The sequence below is a fragment of the Colossoma macropomum genome, unplaced genomic scaffold (assembly GCF_904425465.1).
Source record: "Colossoma macropomum unplaced genomic scaffold, Colossoma_macropomum, whole genome shotgun sequence".
NCBI classification, from domain to species: Eukaryota; Metazoa; Chordata; class Actinopteri; order Characiformes; family Serrasalmidae; genus Colossoma; species Colossoma macropomum.
The window spans coordinates 2,964,746-2,984,581 of NW_023494804.1; the positions used below are offsets into that span (position 1 = coordinate 2,964,746).

At 41.5% G+C, this 19,836-nt stretch overlaps 1 protein-coding gene across 1 annotated transcript in view; it reads right to left on the minus strand.

The window, feature by feature from the left end:
• Positions 1 to 829: 829 nt before the first annotated feature.
• efnb3a (ephrin-B3a) overlaps positions 830 to 19,836 on the minus strand; it is an 80,733-nt gene continuing 61,726 nt past the window's right edge. The window contains exons 4-6 of the mRNA XM_036595684.1: positions 4,516 to 4,608; positions 3,187 to 3,249; positions 830 to 1,315 (exon numbers count right to left, since the gene is read on the minus strand). Of these exons, the coding sequence (XP_036451577.1) occupies positions 879 to 1,315; positions 3,187 to 3,249; positions 4,516 to 4,608 (593 nt within the window). The 3' untranslated portion in view covers positions 830 to 878. The remainder of the gene's footprint in view (positions 1,316 to 3,186; positions 3,250 to 4,515; positions 4,609 to 19,836) is intronic.

The window sequence follows — 19,836 nt, forward strand, 5'->3', positions numbered from 1 at the left end:
TGTGTTATCTTGTGATTTTGTGCTAAATGTGCATACAAATATGTGGCAATGAACCAAAGAAATGTTAAAATATCTATAGCTGATATTGCGTCTCGTGTTGCACAATGTGTGCCCTCGTTTATTCATAACAATATAAAATATTTTGGAAGTTGTTAAATGGGAAGGCACCCAAGCACAACCCATGTGGGCAACATTGCTTTGGTTCTTTAAAGAACCTTTAAAATTGGGTCCAAAGCAATAAAAATGGCTATGCTGTTCTTACAAGTTAATCTTATACAGAACACTTTTTTTAATGAATATGATAAAAAAAATTTTCTTGTACTTCAGGAAATAATTGTGCCAAAATAATAAGATATTTTATCTCATAAGGAATAAAGGAATAGTGACATCATAATGCTTAAAGCATTAGCATTAGCGTCAGCGAACTAGAGTTATTACTATCATTGTGTGGTGTGATACACTATTTAAGTTTAATTACACAATTCATTTGTTTTATATTCCAAAAACCTTCCTGATTCTTTTTCCTTCTTAGAATTAAACAGGCTGTGCCTTTAATACTGATATATGTAAATGAGTCTGCTCTGATTGGCTGTGCCTCTTTCAACAGTCCAGGTATCAGCTTGAGTGGGCAAGGCTAAACAGCTGTAGCCTAAATGGGTGGATCTATGTAAATGAGTTGGTTTGCATTCTACATCAAATATGTTTATGTAAAATTTTTTCGTTTTATTGAAGCAAAAAAGTCTAGAAACGGACTGAACTATAAAAATCTGATATAAATGACAAATATTAGTTATATTTTAATACATTTAAGATTCCTTCACTTGCCAAGATGTATGTATTTGTCTGCAGTGTGCGCGTCTACGCGTCTCAGTCCCTCCTCATACTTTATAGTAGATGTTAGCCGGGCTCTGAGGGGGCATTTCCTGGACGATGTAGACCGGATGTCCGTAATCCCCGCTGACTTTTTCGTAGTGCGGGCAGAAGGCGGAGTCTGAAGTCCGCAGTGGGATGATGATATCACTGGGCTCAGAGCCACCAGTGTTGCCCCCCATGGAGGGGCCGCCGGCCGTGACACCAGTGCCACTGCCCCGTTTCGGGGTCAGCGAGGACAGCGACAGGGCCGGGTGATGCGTCTCAGAGTGCTTGGCCTTCCTCCGGCAGTAACACACCACCCCGATCACCACGCCGACCAGCAGCAGGAAGGCGGCTCCGCCTGCCCCGCCGGCGATAAGGGCGATGTTGGAGGCGGGAACTGTGCCCCCGTCGCTCTGCCCACCTGCCTCATCCTTGGAGGAGCTGCCTTCGTCATTCTGACCTGGATGAGAGAGACAGAGACAGAGAGAGAGAGAGAGATTTGTTGCAGGGTAGGATGAAACTTTCATGCAACTTGTTTCAAGTTGCTTGAAACCTGTATGAAACTAAATTGCAACTCACTTGAAACTCAGCATCTTGATTTCATGGAAAAAGTTTCATGAAAACAGCCAATCAAAACACCAATCAATGCATCATGTGATCATATCAAAAGATCCTCCTGTCTTTATACAAGGCTGGTCATTTTTTAATGTTAAAGTAAACAGAATAAAGTGAGAAGTGCAAACTCAAACCTGTTAATATGGAATGTGAATCAAATGTAAATGTAATCAATTACGTGACTGTGTAATAACTGTGTAATTACATTTACTTAGTCTAGTTGTATAACAGTAATAGATGTAAAAATCAAAGGGTTACACTGAAGAACACTTTCATAATGCAAAGAACCATTTATTCATGCAAAGGGTTCTTTGAGTGTTCATGGTTCTGCACAGATCCATTTTCTTTACTAAAGAACCTTTGAGGAACCATCATTGTTAAGTGTGTAAATGTGTGCAGTTAAATCATTAAAATCTACACTCCTTGTTTCTAAAAAGGAAGGTTCCCCTTTAGTAAAGACTATATATAGAATGGTTCTATATAGAATGGTTCTCTGCATGGAAAAGTAGTTCATCAAACTGATGGAGACTATTATACATGGTTCTATATAGAGCCATCAACATTCAAAGAGCCATCTGCATGCTGAAATGGTTCTCTGTATGGTAAGATGGTTCTTCAGACTGATGGAGAATGTGTTGTATATGGTTCTATATACAACCATGAACACTCAAAGAACCATTTGTATGCCTAAATGTTTCTTTGCATGGTGGAATGGTTCTTCAGACTGATGGAGAATGTGTTGTATATGGTTCTCCATCCATCTGAAAGACCATTTCACCACGCAAAGAACCCTTTAAGCATGCAAATGTTTCTTTGAGTGTTCACTGTTCTATATAGATCCACAGTCTTTATTAAAGAACCCTTGAAGAACCATCATTTGTAAGAGTGTAGTTAGTTAGTAAGTTAGATAGTTAAGGTTCTTATTTTTACATTTAAATTTAAATCATATAAATGATTTTTTGTGAACCAGGTTTTGCCAATAAAGCACCAGGAACTGAACGTCTACAGGGCCGACGCTGTGGCCTGTATTATCTATGAAAACATAAAGAATAGATCGGATCTGTTTTGGCTGATAGCCAACAGTACTCAGATCAGAGAACCAAGGAAACGCAGCAGGACGTCCTATTTGTTACAGTAAGTGTTTGCTGTTTATGGATGGGAGGACACTGAGGTTCTGCTTCACTAGTGACTGTTAACCCTCTGGGGTCCATAAACTCGCCATCATCAAATTCGATGTTTCTATATCTGTGTCTGTATCTTTGTGATGATCTAGCTCAGAAATCCAGTTCAAACCCTTCCTGAATCTGTAGAGTCGCCCTTTCCGTACGAGACTCACATCCAGAGTTATGAGCCTATGAAGAGGGGCTGCCTTGTCTGCCTTGTCTGCCTTGTATTTGTGTGTCCGTCTACATTCTGTGTGAAACTGACCGATGGACACTCAGGAAATCACTAAGGACTGACCATCACGCCGGAAACCCTTCATTCTTCATTCAGTCCACATCAGAGACTCATGTGAAATGGAGTACAGAGAGTTTACAGCTGCTGAAGCTGCTGAAGAGGTTTTGGAAAGTAGTGATGAAGATAACGGAGCATTTAGACATGAAACATATGAGGATCATGATATATGAAGAGCCTTTAAGGGGGTTAAGCTGTGCTATTATGTGCATGAAGTGTGAGTTGCTGTGTTTTGTCCCAACTCTGTCCCCCGTCTCACACCTGGAGTCCTGGTGTTGGTTCGGGCCGGATCAGGCTTGGGTTTGGGGGGAAGTCCGTAGGCAGCTGCGGGATCAAACAGCAGAGAGTGAGGAACTCATAAACCTCATTTTTTTAGAAATGTTTTTAATCTGAATAAGCTTTCTCTTTGACATTTTGCTATACATGAACTTACAAAACACAAATTGGTTTCCATTTCTTCCCAGCAACAAACACTGAAAAAGAGCTGTGGACTCGAGTCATATAACCTGGACTCGAGTCAGACTCGAGTCATGAATTTGATCAAACTCGACTCAACAAAACTGAGAAAGAGTTGCGACTCGGCTTTGACTCGAATGCCAATGACTTGGACTTGAGCCTCATGACTCGGAAAGACTCGAGACACAGAGTGGGAGAAATGCAAAGAGAGTCTGACTGCAAATGAGACAAGATATGAATGGATTCGCTTTATGCTATAAATTTGATATACAGTAACGTCGTCATGTATCTGTTACTGAAATGAAGGTTCTGTTCAGGTACATTTTTTGTTCATCAAGGTACAAAACGACGTAAATGTTCCCTCAAAGCTCCAACAGTGGTTCTAAGGTCTGATTGTGAACCTTAAATAAGTGTTTTCCAGGTGAAAAGTTCGTATTTGTACCTTTTCATAACCGAATGTTTTAAACAGAACAGTAAAATAAAAGCCTGGAGACGAGACGGGGTGTGTGGAGTCAGTACAGCTTAGAACATATCATTTCAGTGGATTATGGTTCAGTTATGTTCCCTGACTAAAGGTACTGAGATGGACCCTTGAGGGTCCTACCCCAGTGACAAGAGGGGAACCGCCCCAGTGACAGTCTTTATTTCTGAGTGTGTGTGTGTTTAAGTGTTCAAGTTCACTTCTATAAGGTAGTAACATAAGGAGCATCGTAACATCAATAATCCCTCGCTCAGCGCTTAAACTGCAGCCCTAATACACTCTCAGAAATAAAGGTAGTAAACTGTCACTTTATTTGGAAGCGTAAAAAAAAACAAACGAGCCACACACCACTAACATGCTGTCACTAAAAGACTGTATTACTGTTACCATTGTTTTTTGTGTCCAGTGCTGAAACGGCCTTAAATTAGCTGAAGAATGCAGACTGACTCGTTTAGGACTCGGAGATCAGGACTTGGGACTCGACTGTACTGACTCTGGACTCGAGTATCAAGACTTGAGTCTTACTTGTTACTTGTAACTTAGTGACTTGTTCCCACCTCTGCTGAAAGAACCCCCTATACATGTACAGCGGTGCATATACATCTACAGAGAACAGATAATTGTTGTGTTGATGGTGAGGACGATGTACTTACTCTGTCCCACTTTGAGCACCACCTTCATCCCTCGCGTCACACACACTCCTCCCCGCATGCTGTCTATCCCTTGCTTTGTGCCGTCCGAGGTAGCTGAGACACAGAGAGAGAGAGAGAGAGAGAGAGAGAGAGAGAGGGAGAGCGAGATGAAGAGCATTTCTCTAAACGTGTTGTTCTTGTTGAGTTAAAAACAGAAGTGAACTCAGTGTGTGTCTGTGTGTCTGTGTGTCTGTGTCTGGTGCTGGGGGGGGGGTGGGGGGGTGGGGGGTGGTGGTTCTCCCCTCCTGTAAAACGGTGCTCAGCCAGAATACATACTGACTGCCTTCTGACTCTCTGGGCCAGTTTCAACTGCAAATCAGACACAAATTCTGTCTGCAAAAGATGTAGAAATGGCATACTATAGACAGACAGACAGACAGACAGATAGACAGACAGACAGATAGATAGACAGACAGACAGGCAGGCAGATAGATAGATAGATAGACAGACAGACAGACAGACAGACAGACAGATAGATAGATAGATAGACAGACAGACAGACAGACAGATAGACAGACAGGCAGGCAGATAGATATGTAGATAGACAGACAGACAGACACACAGACTGACAGACAGGCAGGCAGATAGATAGATAGACAGACAGACAGGGAGATAGACAGATAGATAGACAGACAGACAGGGCAGATAGATAGACAGACAGACAGACAGACAGATAGATAGATAGACAGACAGGCAGGCAGAGAGACAGACAGATAGACAGACAGACAGGCAGATAGACAGATAGATAGACAGATAGGTAGACAGACAAACAGATAAATAGACAGACAGACAGATAGATTGACAGACAAATAGACAGACAGACAAATAGATAGACACACAGGCAGATAGATAGACAGATGGACAGACAGACTGACAGACAGACAGATAGATAGATAGATAGATAGATAGATAGATAGATAGACAGATTCATATTACATAATAAATCAGAGGACAGTATAGCTCACAGTCATACTTCACAGTCAACACTAAATATTCACACCCTCCGTCACCGTCGCCGCAGGAACACTGACCCCTCACACTGACCACCACACTCACGCACTCAGAGGGAGAACGTACAGGACAGAACGTATCAGGATTAGAACCTTTTAGTTCTCCACAGAGAGTCCCGTTCATCTCTGCCTCTGAGAAATCCAGCTCAGACCCGGAGTTCCTAATACGGACATGAGGCCGACTACGGAATATCGACACAACTCTGGTGGTCTATTGCTCACGGTGGGCTGCCTTCCAAATAGCCACTAAACAATCCTCCTCCCTGAAGACCCGCCCACCTGCAAACCTGAGTGCTTTTTAAACAGCACACAGAGCAGGGAGATAAACATGCAGAACACAGCGAGCCCAGAGTCCAGAACCTGTGAGCGGGTTCTCTATTACTCACACAGCAGAGGGAGGAGTGGAGGAGTACACTCACTCATCACCTACAGACAGACACTCTCTCTCCACCATCAACACTTACACACTCCCTCTCTCTCTCTCTTCATCATCATCATCTCTCTCTCTCCTTCACTGATCCTTCTGCCTCTCTTACTTTCTTCATCTCTCTCTCTCTCTCTTTCTCTCGCTCACTCGCTCGCTCTGTGGAGCTGCAGGGGTGTTAGTGGAGGTGTAGAAACAGAAGGTGCTGAAGAGTGACTCAGAGAGAGAGAAGAAAGAGCAAGAGAGAGAGAGAAGAAAGATAGAAAGGCGTGAGAGACAGAAAGAGAAAAGTAAAGAAAGGAAGGGAATGGGGAAAGAAGAAAGAGACAGTAAAAAGGGGTGAGTGGGAGAGAGAAGAGAGAGAAAAGGGAAAGAAAAGAGAGTAAGAAAGGGAAAGAGGTAGAGAAAGAGAAGAGAGAAGAAAGAGAAGGAGAAAGAGAAGGGAAAGAGAGAAGAGAGGGAAAGAAAAAGATACAAAGAGACAAGAGTGAGACGGTTCATATCACAGCTTTTTATATTACAACTTATATTACCGTACAAAAACTATATATTGGAATGGTGCAACACTGGTGTATACTACTGTGTATACTGTGTACACCGGTCAGGCATAACATTCTGACCACCTCCTTGTTTCTACGCTCATTGTCCATTTTATCAGCTCCACTTACTATATAGGTGCACTTTGTAGTTCTACAGTTACAGACTGTAGTCCATCTGTTTCTCTGATACTTTGTTAGCCCCCTTTTACCCTGTTCTTCAGTGGTCAGGACACCCATGGACCCTCACAGAGCAGGTACTATTTGGGTGGTGGGTCATTCTCAGCACTGCAGTAACAGTGACGTGGTGGTGGTGTGTTAGTGTGTGTTGTGCTGGTTTGAGTGGATCAGACACAGCAGTGCTGCTGGAGTTTTTAGACACCTCAGTGTCACTGCTGGACTGAGAATAGTCCACCAACCAAAAATATCCAGACAACAGCGTCCTGTGGGCAGCGTCCTGTGACCACTGATGAAGTACTAGAGGATGACCAACACAAACTGTGCAGCAGCAGATGAGCTATCGTCTCTGACTTCACATCTACAAGGTGGACTGACAAGGTAGGAGTGTCTAATAGAGTGGACAGTGAGTGGACACAGTGTTTAAAAACTCCAGCAGCACTGCTGTGTCTGATCCACTCAAACCAGCACAACACACACTAACACACCACCACCACATCAGTGTTACTGCGGTGCTGAGAATGACCCATCACCCAAATAGTACCTGCTCTGTGAGGGTCCATGGGGGTCCGTGGAGCTGATAAAATGGACAATGAGCGTAGAAACAAGGAGGTGGTCATAATGTTATGCCTGATCTGTATATATATATATGTATTTTGTTTCTTACATATTTTTGCATATTTAAGTTCTACAAGGGGGCTACACACCTAAGATTTTCACTCACCTTTACTCTGTGTAAATGTGATGTAACAATAAACGTGATTTGATTTTATTTGAATAAGGCCCAAACTGAATTAGGCCTCACTGGAACAAACTGCATAGGGCCTAATTAAGCTAATGAGTGCTTGGACCCCTGAATTGCTGTTTGCGCCTATATTTATTATTATTATTTTACTATTATTTTCTGGGGTTTTTTTGGAAAAACACTGTAACTAAAACAGAACAGAGCTCTGACCTACATGTAACACCGAGACACTCTCAGAATGACGGACAGCTCAGACGGTCAGAGGCTTTCTTTTAGGGAGAGGAGGACAGGATGAAGGGATAGACAGATAGATGGGGATAGACAGAGAGCTGGACGAGTAATTGAGATGATGATCTATGGCGATGGAGGGAGATTGCCCAAAGAGAGAGAGAGGGAGAGGGAGGAGAAGTGGGACGGCCGGCAGACCGAAAAAGTGAAAAAAACTGCTCATGTGCAAAACTCAAACTCGGCCGCTCACTGAGCCGTGCTGCTCCCGCAGGCTCTCACTCTCACTTGGGTATTATTTATTTATTTTAAACTTCCCTCTGGGATATCCTCAAATGGCCCACACACTGACCCACTTACACCCCCCCTACTGGACCCCCTAAAACCCTGCCTTTCAGGCCTGACAAAAGAATGATGAATTATTTTAAAGGTTACATATTTTCAGAACATTAAAGGGCAACTCCACTGATGTTTCAAAGTTTCTGCATAATTAAATGGTTAAGATGTAAACAGAGAGGTTCAGAGTAGTTTGGTGTGAAACGCTCTGTTCTAGATAAACTTACAGAGTCAGAATTGTTCACAGACGTCCACCTCTACAAAACGTATTATTTTCAGATTTTCCATTATTTTACCTTCATCAATTATATATTTCATATAAAAACTCAGAAGACATGTGGACCCAGATAGCAGACAGTTTTGGGCCAATTCTTTGCTACGTGAGTGCTGGTTGACTAAAGGTCGCTCGGCATACCGTCCGGAATAGGGCCAGATGCCAGACAGGTTCATAAGGTTTTGCCCTGTGTCTAAATCTGTGGTCCAATTCTGGCACGAATATTGTGGACCAATGATGTATTGGGCCAGATTTGGGCCACATCCATTAGTTCTACTCACTTTACAGTGTCTGGGCCAGATCTGGGCCAAGGACCCTGCTGTACACTGGGCCAGAACAAACCCAAATACGTAGCCCACAAGTGGGCCAGACAAATTTGCTAACTTGATACACTCTTAAAAATGTTGGTTCTTCAATGGTTCTTTAGTAAAGGGAACAATTCTTTATAGAACAATGAACACTCAAAGAAGCCTTTGCGTGATTACAGCGTTCTTTACATTGTTAAAGTGTTCCTTTTTGATAATGTAATGTTGATGGGTTTCTATAGAAACGTGTTGAAAAGAGTTCTATATAGCACCAAAAGGGTTCTTCTATTGTTGTGATGTCAAGCCTGTAACAATAGAAGAACCTTTTTAGTGCTATATAGAACCTTTTTTAAAAAGGTTCTATATAGACCCAAATAAAACACACTGTCCATCAATCTAAAGAACCTTTCACGATGCAAAGAACCCTGTAATCACACAAAGGGTTCTTTGAGTGTTCATGGTTCTTTTCTACCTTTTTGAGAAGGGTTCTATATAGCACCAAAAAGTTCTTCTACTGTTACGATGTCAAGCCTGTAACAATAGAAGAACCCTTTTTTAGTGCTATATAGAACCCTTTTCAAAAAGGTTCTATATAGAACCAAATAAAACACTCTCCATCAAGCTAAAGAACGTTTCATGATGCAAAGAACACTGTAATCACACAAAGGGGTCCTTGAGTGTTTATGGTTCTATATAGAACAGTGGACTTTAATAAAGAACACTTAAAGAACCATCTTTTTTAAGTGTGGAGGTTCACTGGTGGTTCTGGATAGTAAATAAAATGTCTATATTTGTGTTGTAGTCATGGCAACCCCTGGTTCCCATCACCACCACTGTAAAGACATCTGAACCATTTCACACCAAACCACTAAGAATCTCTCAATTATGGAGGAATTTTTAAACCACTGGTGCTTCCCTTTAAAGAATATTGCCCAGGTTCACATCACAAAATCTGAGAATACTTTCTTTCTGGTGCTAAAATAAGACATTTTAAAGCAGCTGAAAAAATGAAAAGTGTTAAGTTGTAGCATTAAATATGGCCGAAACTATCACATCTCATAAAGACTGATTTGTAAGTAAGGGCAGAGGATGCACCAATAGCTTCAGCTCCTGAGGAATTAGTGAAAATCTGCTGGCCTCACACTGGGCCAGTGTAATTTGGCTGGTCAGGCTTGAGACCCAGCAGCCAAGAAGCCCTTATTGACCCTCCTGCAGTACCAGAGGACGACTACAGGTGGCACTCTCACCAAACCAGATTGCCTGATTAAAGGGCCCATATTGTACATTTTTTTTCTGTATTTTATTTTTTAGCCCCCTGAACTCCACCTATGTGTGGTTTTATGCACTAAAAGCAATCATATTTCATTTTTGCATGACTATTTTGCATGACTAACCTTTCTTTATCCCTTATAATGAGATTGTTTTTATTTCTGCACCATTAAAGGGCCCATATTGTGGGAAACTGAATTTTCCTTGCTTTGTTTTTAAAATAAAAAAGCCTAATATTGTATGTAAACACCCTCCAGTCCATACATGGAAATTATACAGCAAAAACTGGCCATTTTTAATTCACTGTTGTTGTGACATCACAAGAGCCAATGCGTTTATCCATCCATCCACATACCCACCTATTCAGCAATCAGCACTTTAGCTCTCCCCATTCACGCTGGAGTTACAAAGAGTGTTTCAGCCCAGACTTCTTTCTCACTGAAGCAAAACCAATCAGAACAGAGCTCATTTACATATATCAGTCAAGCACAGCAACAAAAACAGCTCTAATTCTAAGAGCTAAAGGGAGATTAGGAAACTCACGTTAAAACACTTTATGATTGGTTTTAGTACATAAAATTACACAAATATGGTTTGACTTAGCTAAAATAAAGAACATGGGCCCTTCAAGACTGATGTTAATGACCCCTGTTCTGATTGGCTGCCCAGTACTATGCATGGTTTAAAAAGCAGTCCGGGCTCAAATGCACAGAATAAATAGTTAAGCTGGGGCTGAAACCCTCAGGGATGAGGATGCTGTGGTTGTGTGTTTGGATCCTTTGGAAGGCTGCAAAGATCCGACTGCTTCGTGAGAGACAGGATCAGCACCACGTTTCATCGTTTTCCCACACATTCCACTCCAACAGCTCTGCTGCAGACTGTCTGCAGGAACAACACTCCGCTTCGCATCAACAGGAACAGGCAGGGCTGAACTGCTGTAGGCTGAATGCGCGATCATGGTTGTGACATCACAACCATGCTGACTCAAAACTGGCAGTGTAGTTTCCGTTTATGGCTGAGGAGTGAACTATTTTACTTTTACCATTTTACTTTTTACTACTTTTACAGTACTTTACTTAAAAAAAGTGTGTGTGTGTGTGACTCTCACTTTATAGCGAGAACCCTTGAGGAACCATCATTTTTAAGTGTGTAGTTGTTAGTGTAAATGAGTGCAATTAAATCATTAAAATCTACACTCAACAGATGGTTCTTCAAGACCTTTTTGAGAATGGTTCTATATAGCACCAAAAATGGTTCTGCATCTACAGGCCCAAAAGGAACATATTCACTCATTTTTAAACTCATTAAAACTGGTTCTTAACCAATAAGCATTGGTACGCTCTTGAAACAGATGGTTTTTCAAGGGTTCTTTAGTCAAGAGAATGGTTCTATTTAGAGTTATGAACACTCAAAGAACCATTTGCGTGCGTAAATAGTTCTCTGCATGGTGAAACTGCTCTTAAGATTGATGGAGAATGTGTTGTATAGGGTTCTATATAGGACCTTTTTGAAAATGGTTCTATATATCACCAAAAAGGGTTCTGCATCTACAGGCCCAAAAGGAACATATTCTCAACCAATAAGTATTGGTAAACTTTTAAAACAGATGGTTCTTGAAGGGTTCTTCAGTAAAGGGAATAGTTCTATTTAGAGCCATGAAGACTCAAAGAACTATTTGTGTGTGTAAAAGGTTCTATGCATGGTAAAATGGTTCTTCAGATTGATGGAGAATGTGTTGTATAGGGTTCTATATAGAGGCTTTTTGAGAATGGTTCTATTCAGCACCAAAAAGGGTTCTGCATCTACATCTGCATCACTCATTTTTAGACTCATTAAAAATGCTTCTCAACCAATAAGTATCGGTACACTCTTAAAAAAGATGGTTCTTCAAAGGTTCTTTAGTGAAGGTAATGGTTCTATTTAGGACAATGAATACTCAAAGAACCATTTGCGTGTGTAAATGGTTCTCTGCCTGGTGAAATGGTTCTTCAGATTGATGGAGAATGTGTTGTATGGGTTTCTATATAGGACCTTTTTGAAATGACTTTTTTAAGATATGGGCCCTTTAAAGCTGTTAGAATCTGTTTGTTTCTAACTTTTGCCTTAAACAGAGCGGAATTCACACCACTTTTCACTCTGATTTTCGCTCAGTCGTACTTAGACAGCAGTGCTGAGCACACATGACCTGCTGCAGATCACCAGATGGCGGCGGCGCGCGTGCGTGTGCGTGACTCTAGCCGTATAGCGAGATAGGACTCCTGAGGTTGACCTAAATCAGGCAGACGCTCCAGCTAAACACCTTCCCTCAGGCTGCTGAGACTCTGCTTTCTGCCATCATCATCATCATCATCATCACCGTCATCAAATCAATTCCAAACCTCAAACTGCTGGAAATAACGCGCAAAGAAAATCAGGAAAACACGCAACTGTACATGCAAGACTCTCACAAGTGTTTGTTATCATTGTATTTATCTCTTTGTGGGGGCCTGATCCCCCAATCTGATGAAAACATGAGGTTTATTGTGGACTGTGGGGACCAGGGGTGGAAAATATGGTGTAAAAAGTTAAAAGTTATATTAAACATCCAGCAAATCCTGGTCCTAGATCGGATACGTATCCGATTCGTGGCTATGCGACCTTAATGTGAATGCTCAGATCAATCTGAGTCACATTAGGGCAAAAAATCGGATTTGTGCCACTTTAACCTGGTAATGTGAGCGTAGCCTGACTCATACGTCATTCCGTGCAACAGCGTTTTAATCTACGATCACTTTTCGCACTGCTAGTTAAGATGCCCCGTAAGCGTCTGTGGTACAACCGAAATTCTGTGTGTGGCTAGTTTTAAACTAACTACTCTCACCGTAACTTTTAGGATGGACTTCTCCCCCCAACTTACGAGCGAACTTACGTTCAGCTGGTGCAACTGGCTACAGGGGTGGAAAATATGGTGTAAAAATATTAAAACCGTTTCTGTGACATTAAAACGAATGTTATATGTTACACATTCAGCAAAGTCATACCTGTCTGAGAACTGACTGGGCGTGGCCTAATATTCTAATTAAGCCAAATGATGGACAGGCCTCAGTCCACACCTTCCAGCCTGCCAAAGCAGAACTAAACACAAGCGAATGAGTGAAACAAGCTTTGTATAAGGTGGTGTTGCAGCCCCCCCGACAAAACTGACTGGTGCTGAAATCAGATTTCTTGATGCTCTGAATCAGAACCCGAATGGTTGTGAGGTCACAGATTTACACCCTTGTGCTCCTGCCGCCGTGATCAGCCGAATGCCACAGCTCACCAAACGGCAGGCACAAACCGTCCCACAGCGGGACATGAGACAGGTCGCTATGGCAACATGGCCACAAACAGCCTTCACCATAAAAGTCATCAGCGGAGTCTTACAGGGTGATAATGACTCCCAGGCCGGTCTCACACGTTCCCCGTGTGCAGGACACGAGTGCCAGCACTCGTCAGCTAAAACACCACAAACCAGCATCAACCCCGCGGTTCGGTTCGGTTCTGCTCAGCGTGTAGGGCCGCAATCTGCATCTACAGGCCCGAAAGAACATACTCACTCATTTTAATACTCCCTAAAATGCTTCTCAACCAATAAGTATTCCATACAGAACCATACACAACACATCCTCCATCAGTCTGAAGAACCATTTCACCATGCAAAATACTGTTTATGCATTCAATAGGTTCTTTCAGTGTTAATGGTTCTATATAGAGTCATTTTCTTTACTAAAGAACCCTTGAAGAACCATAATTTGTAAGTGTGTAGTTGTTAGTGTAAATGAGTGCAATACATCATTAAAATCTACACTCTTAAAACAGATGGTTCTTGAAGGGTTCTTCAGTAAAGGGAATGGTTCTATTTAGAACCATGAACACTCAAAGAACCATTTGCATGTTTAAAGTGTTCTCTGTATGGTGAAATGGCTCTTCAGACTGACGGAGAACTCATTAAAAATGCTTTTCAACCATAAGTATTGGTATACTCTTGGTTCTTCAAGGGTTCTTTAGTAAAGGGAATTGTTCTACTTAGAACCGTTAATACTCAAAGAACCATTTGCAAGGTTCTTTGCATGGTGAAATCGTTCTTCAGACTGATGGAGAATGTGTTGTATAGGGTTCTATACAGACCCTTTTTGAGAATGGTTCTACATGGCACCAAAACGGGTTCTGCATCTACAGGCCCAAAAGGAACATATTCACTCATTTTTACTCATTTAAAAAATGCTTCTCAAACAATAAGTACTGATGCACTCTTAAAAAAGATGGTTCTTCAAGGGTTCTTTAGTTAAGAGAATGGTTCTATTTTGAGCCATGAAGACTCAAAGAACTATTTGCATGAGTAAAAGTTCTTTGCATGGTGAAATGGTTCTTCAGGCTGATGGAAAATGTGTTATATAGGAGTTCTATATAGAACCTTTTTAAAAATGCTTCTATAACACCAAAAAAGGTTCTGCATCTACAGGCCCATAGGAACATATTCACTTATTTTTAAACTCATTAAAAATGGTTCTTAACCAATAAGTATTGGTACACTCCTAAAAAGATGGTTCTTCAAGGGTTCTTTAGTGAAGGGAATGGTTGTATTTAGAACCATGAACACTCAAAGAACCATCTGCTTGCTTAAAGTGTTCTTTGCATGGTGAAAGCGTTCTTCAGATGGATGGAGAATGTGTTGTATAGGGTTCTATACAGGACCTTTTTCAAAATGGTTCTATATATCACCAAAAAGGGTTCTGCATCTACAGGCCCAAAAGGAACATATTCACTCATTTTTAAACTCAGTAAACTGCTTCTCCACCAATAAGCATTGGTACACTCTTAACCAATGGTTCTTCAAGGGTTCTTTAGTAAAGGGAATGGCTCTATTTAGAACCATGAACACTCAAAGAACTATTTGCTTGCTTAAAGTGTTCTTTACATGGTGAAAGGGTTCTTCAGATGGAGAACGTTTTGTATAGGGTTCAGTCTTAAAACAGATGGTTCTTTAAAGGCTCTTTTGTAAAGGGAATGGTTCTATTTACAGCCATGAACACTCAAAGAACCATTTGCGTCCTTCAAGTGTTCTCTGCATGATGAAATTCTTCGGAGTGATAGAGAATATGTTGTAAAGGGTTCCAAAAAGGGTTCTACTATTCTTACAATGTCAAATTTGTGACAATCGACAATAGAGGAACCTTTTTTGGTGTTATATCGAACCAGATACAGCACATTCTCCATCAATAGAACTCATGGATCTGTAGAGAACAATTCCCTGTACTAAAGAACCCTTGAAGAACCATCTTTTTTAAGAGTGTAAAACTGTACCAACCTAAACTGAACTGGATGATGCTTCCTGAAGATGGATGGTTGTTGTGAGGTCAGAGATTTCCACCCGAAGCGGGAAGTTCGCATGTTTTCCTCATTACGCTTTCGGTTTGGAAGTTTAATAACAGCAGGAATCTGCCGCGCGAACCCGACTCACACTGTTACTGTTCTCTCAACAGCTTTTTCCCGCATATTTTTTAAGTAGGTAATATGAATAATTGATGGATTACGAGACTGAAGTGAGAGAATGAGTTATACAGAGACAAACAGAGAGAGATAGAGAGAAAATAAGAGATGGGGGGAAAGTTTTAATATGAAAAAATAAAGCAGAGGGATAGAGATAGTGGGGGAAGGAAAGAGAGAGAGAGCGAGAGAGAGAAAGAAAGAGAACAATCTGAGAGTGAAATGCTAAAGGTTTTTCTGGGTCATGTTTCTGTCGGCTCGGCTTGACAGAGACAGAGCGATAAGATGGAGGGGCGTGCGAGAAAGAGAAAGAGAAGAGAAAGAGTGGGGAGAGAGAGAGCGAGAGAGAGAATGTCCCTGCGTTGTAATAACCATCTAAAGAGGAAAACATCAGTATCCGTGAGAGAGAGAACAGACGCCCGTGTACTCGGCCACACCTGCAGCTTACATACCAAAACAGCAGGGGTGGGCAAAATCATCAATATCATGATAAAAAAACATCACGATACTCTTTTCTGAGTATATCATGAGTACGGTCAGCACAAAAACATAAACCCTGACCAAAGACAAAATTGCCATTTATGCCATTTTAAGATGGTTCCTCAAGGGTTCGTGAGTAAAAACAATGGTTCTATGTAGAACCACAAACACTCAAAGAACCATTTGCATGCTTGCATGCTTCTTTGCATGGTGGAATCGTTCTTCAAATTGATGGAGAATGTGTTTATGGTTCTATACAGCACCAAAAAATGTTCTGCTGTTGCCATGATGTCAAGCTCGGGAACAACAGCAGAACCCTTTTTGGTGTTATATAGAACCCTTTTCCAAAAGGTTATGTATGAAGTCATATACAACACACTCTCCATCAATCTGAAGAACCATTTCACCATGCCACGAACACCTTAAGCGTGCAAATGGTTCTTTGACTGTTCGTGGTTCTACACAGATCCACTGTCTTTACTAAAGAACCATCTTTCTGAAGATAATGAAGGAAAGCACACTTTTATGATTGATAAAATCTGCTTTGAATATGACATTATGACAGTAAACAGGCTCCAATACATGCAACACAATCCAAAGTCCTTAACAGTGGACAACCGTTGGTCATCCAAGGCAACGAATTCTATTATTTGCTGGTTAAACTTTACACTCTGTGGTTTGTGAATGTTTAAACTGAGTGTCCAGATGGCCTCAGTGTGCTCACAGGGACATTCCGCTCTGCTCCTGTTGTTGTGTTCTGCATATCGAGTTGTGTTTTCAGGTGCTGTTAAACCTGTAGTGGGTGATGTATCTCCTCTTGACGCTCCGCATGAACAGAGGCAATAACTTCAGGTCCCGTGTTCCTCGTCGAGGCTGTGTAGTAGTTATGCATGGCTGATATTTTCACTGTTGATCTGCTGCTGCTCTAACTGTTTGAACACGTCTGCACTGACCGAAGGAATCATTCAAATGATTTGTGCAGTGTTAGATTTTGTACTTTTGGTCTTTTCTCAACTACAATTTTCAGCCTTTTTTTCCTTTCATCGGAAAACCAAAAGGGCCACTTTTGGGACAATTTTGTTGTCAATTAGTTCATCACAAACGCAAACTAAGTCTGAAATATCATTTACGAGTAAAACTCAGCGCTGATGTGGGTAGTAATGGTCACATCAGTACTGTCAGAGGACGCTTTCAGCAGATTACGCTGGACGGTGCTCGGGGAGAACTATGGATAAATCAATGAGCAGCAAACTAACAAAAGCAGCAGCGAAGTGGAAAACTCCAGTTCCCCTCGAAAACAAGACGGAATATGCACCCAAGACGCATTTAAAACAGATACAAATTTGATCACTCAAACCATTTTAGGAGGTACTGAGACACATTTGATGTTACAGTAGTGTAAACACTTCCATCTCTCCACGACATATTCAACAACCAAAACTCCTCCCAGTACAAGCAAAACCCTTCCCAGTACAACCAAAACTCCTCCCAGTACAACCCAAAACCCCTCCCAGTACAACCAAAACTCCTCCCAGTATAACCAAAACCCCTCCCAGTACAAACAAAACCCCTCCCAGTACAACTGAAACCCCTACTAGTACAATCAAAACTCCTCCCAGTACAACCAAAACCCCTCCCAGTACAATCAAAACTCCTTCCAGTACAACCAAAACTCCTTCCAGTACAACCAAAACCCCTCCCAGTGTCTGTCCATATTGCTATTAAGGGTTTTGGTTGTACTGGGAGGAGTTTTGGTTGTACTGGAAGGAGTTTTGATTGTACCGGAAGGAGTTTCATTTGAACTGGGAGGTACAACCAAAACTCCTCCCGGTACAATCAAAACTCCTTCCAGTACAACCAAAACCCCTCCCAGTACAACCAAAACTCCTCCCGGTACAATCAAAACTCCTTCCAGTACAACCAAAACCCCTCCCAGTACAACCAAAACCCTCCCAGTACAATCAAAACTCCTTCCAGTACAACCAAAACTCCTTCTAGTACAACCAAAACCCCTCCCAGTACAACCAAAACCCTCCCAGTACAATCAAAACTCCTCCCAGTACAACCAAAACCCTTAATAACAATATGGACAGACACTACTCTGTAAAACAAACTGTAGATGAAGAGGCCGAACGGATAAATTGGTAATTGGCTGCCGCAAACCAAGCGGATTTGCATATTCTGTCCCACACCGCAATCAGATTTCAGTCCGACTAAACGGAGGCGCATTTGACTACAAAGTGTAAATGCATGTGGCTAAAATCTTATCAGGATACAATCCACATACCAGATACTAGATCAGGTATAAATGGGGTCTATGTTTCTTCTCGCCATTAAGCTGCATTATGGACTGTAGTCTTGAGACGGGTTTCTAATAAGAACCCTGAACGGTACAGTATTTTGCAGTTCGCCTTTATTGATAGCCTACACCTAGCCAGAAACAAAACAAAAACAAAATATCTATATCTCACAATTAAAAACCCAACGAACGAATATCCAAATATTCGGGTCCCTAATTTTACTTGTTCCAGCAAATAAACAGTAATTGTGCCTCCTCTGTGGAGGATGCGTCGACTTACTTTCACTTACAAAACCAACAAACCAAGGAAAGTGACCAGGGATGCCCAAACCTTTGCATGACTGTAAGCACTATGATAAAATGTGGCTCCAGTGACGCAAAGCCTCCTGCGTTAGTGGTGCAGTGACACACAGACACTGAGGGTGGTAGGACTGTAATTCGGTGTTAAAGCTTGTCCTCCTCTTGTCCAAAATCCACCCAGCCCCCAACGCACGAGGGCCTCACAAAGGGACCAAAATAAAGACGCATTATGGGGGGGCACTGAGCCGAAATAACACACACTGACATCTGAGTCAGCCCGAAGCTAACAGCATCGCAGAGAGAGAGGGAGAGACAGAAAAAAACGAGTGTTACGGACTGCCCATCAAAAGTTTGAGGACACAGCTTTTTAAAACGTTTCTAACACAAATTAGCATCTTTTATTTGTCAGTTTTCAAAAAATTTCACCTATTAATGGAGTAGTTTGGTGAAAAACGTAATGTATACAGTTTCCAATCAATGAGACAAAGACATATTTGCTGTCTGCTTCTTTAGTTTTGCACTGGAGCTACGAGGCTAAACAGCTGCTAGGTTAGCATTGTGCCTAAATCACCACACGTTCGCCTCAAACCGTGTCGAGTTGTTCGGTGATCTCTACAAGACTTGCCTATGTGGTTCAGCACACTTTACCTGCAGAGAACAAACTCAAATTTGGCATTTTTATGCAAATTTTAGTGCATAATTTCTACTTATTTGCTGAGTTTAACATAAAGCACTCTAGAACCTGAAAGTCCATGAATGAACAAAGTCGGCTTAAAAAGCTTGAAAAGTTAAGTGTTGATTGTTAGCTGTCAATTTCTTTTTAAAATCTTAACCCTCTGCTACACAACGTTGCCTCAAGGCAACAAACCCCACTTTCCTCACTTTACACTAAAATTATACATATTTAATGACAATGACAGGGTTAATAATACAGGGAAGAGTTCGAGTAAGTCAATAAAAAGCATGTATCTGGCCACACTACCTCTTATTGGACACTTCAAACCTCTTCTTTAACATTTCAGTATCTTTTTTTTATGAGAATTTGCAGAAGTATGTTTGTTGCCTAGAAGCAACGTTGTAGAGCAGTGGAATGGATTCAGCCAGTCACAAGCCAGATCTCTCTATTTCAGGGAACACAGATCTATATAATTTCTTCCCATTGTTGCACAATGTTGCCTCAGGGCAACATACCCCAAAAGGACCCCTGTACACATTATTATTTAAAAATGATTTAGTAATCAGGTCGATTTTATGCAAGAAAAGTGAATTGAATATATTTTTTAATTGCTGTCATAATGTTGCAGTAGAGGATTATTTAGATTTACATAATAATTCCAGGTGGTTGCTAGAGTGTTGCTAGGCTGTTGCCATGTTTTCCCAGGTGGTTGCTAAGGTGT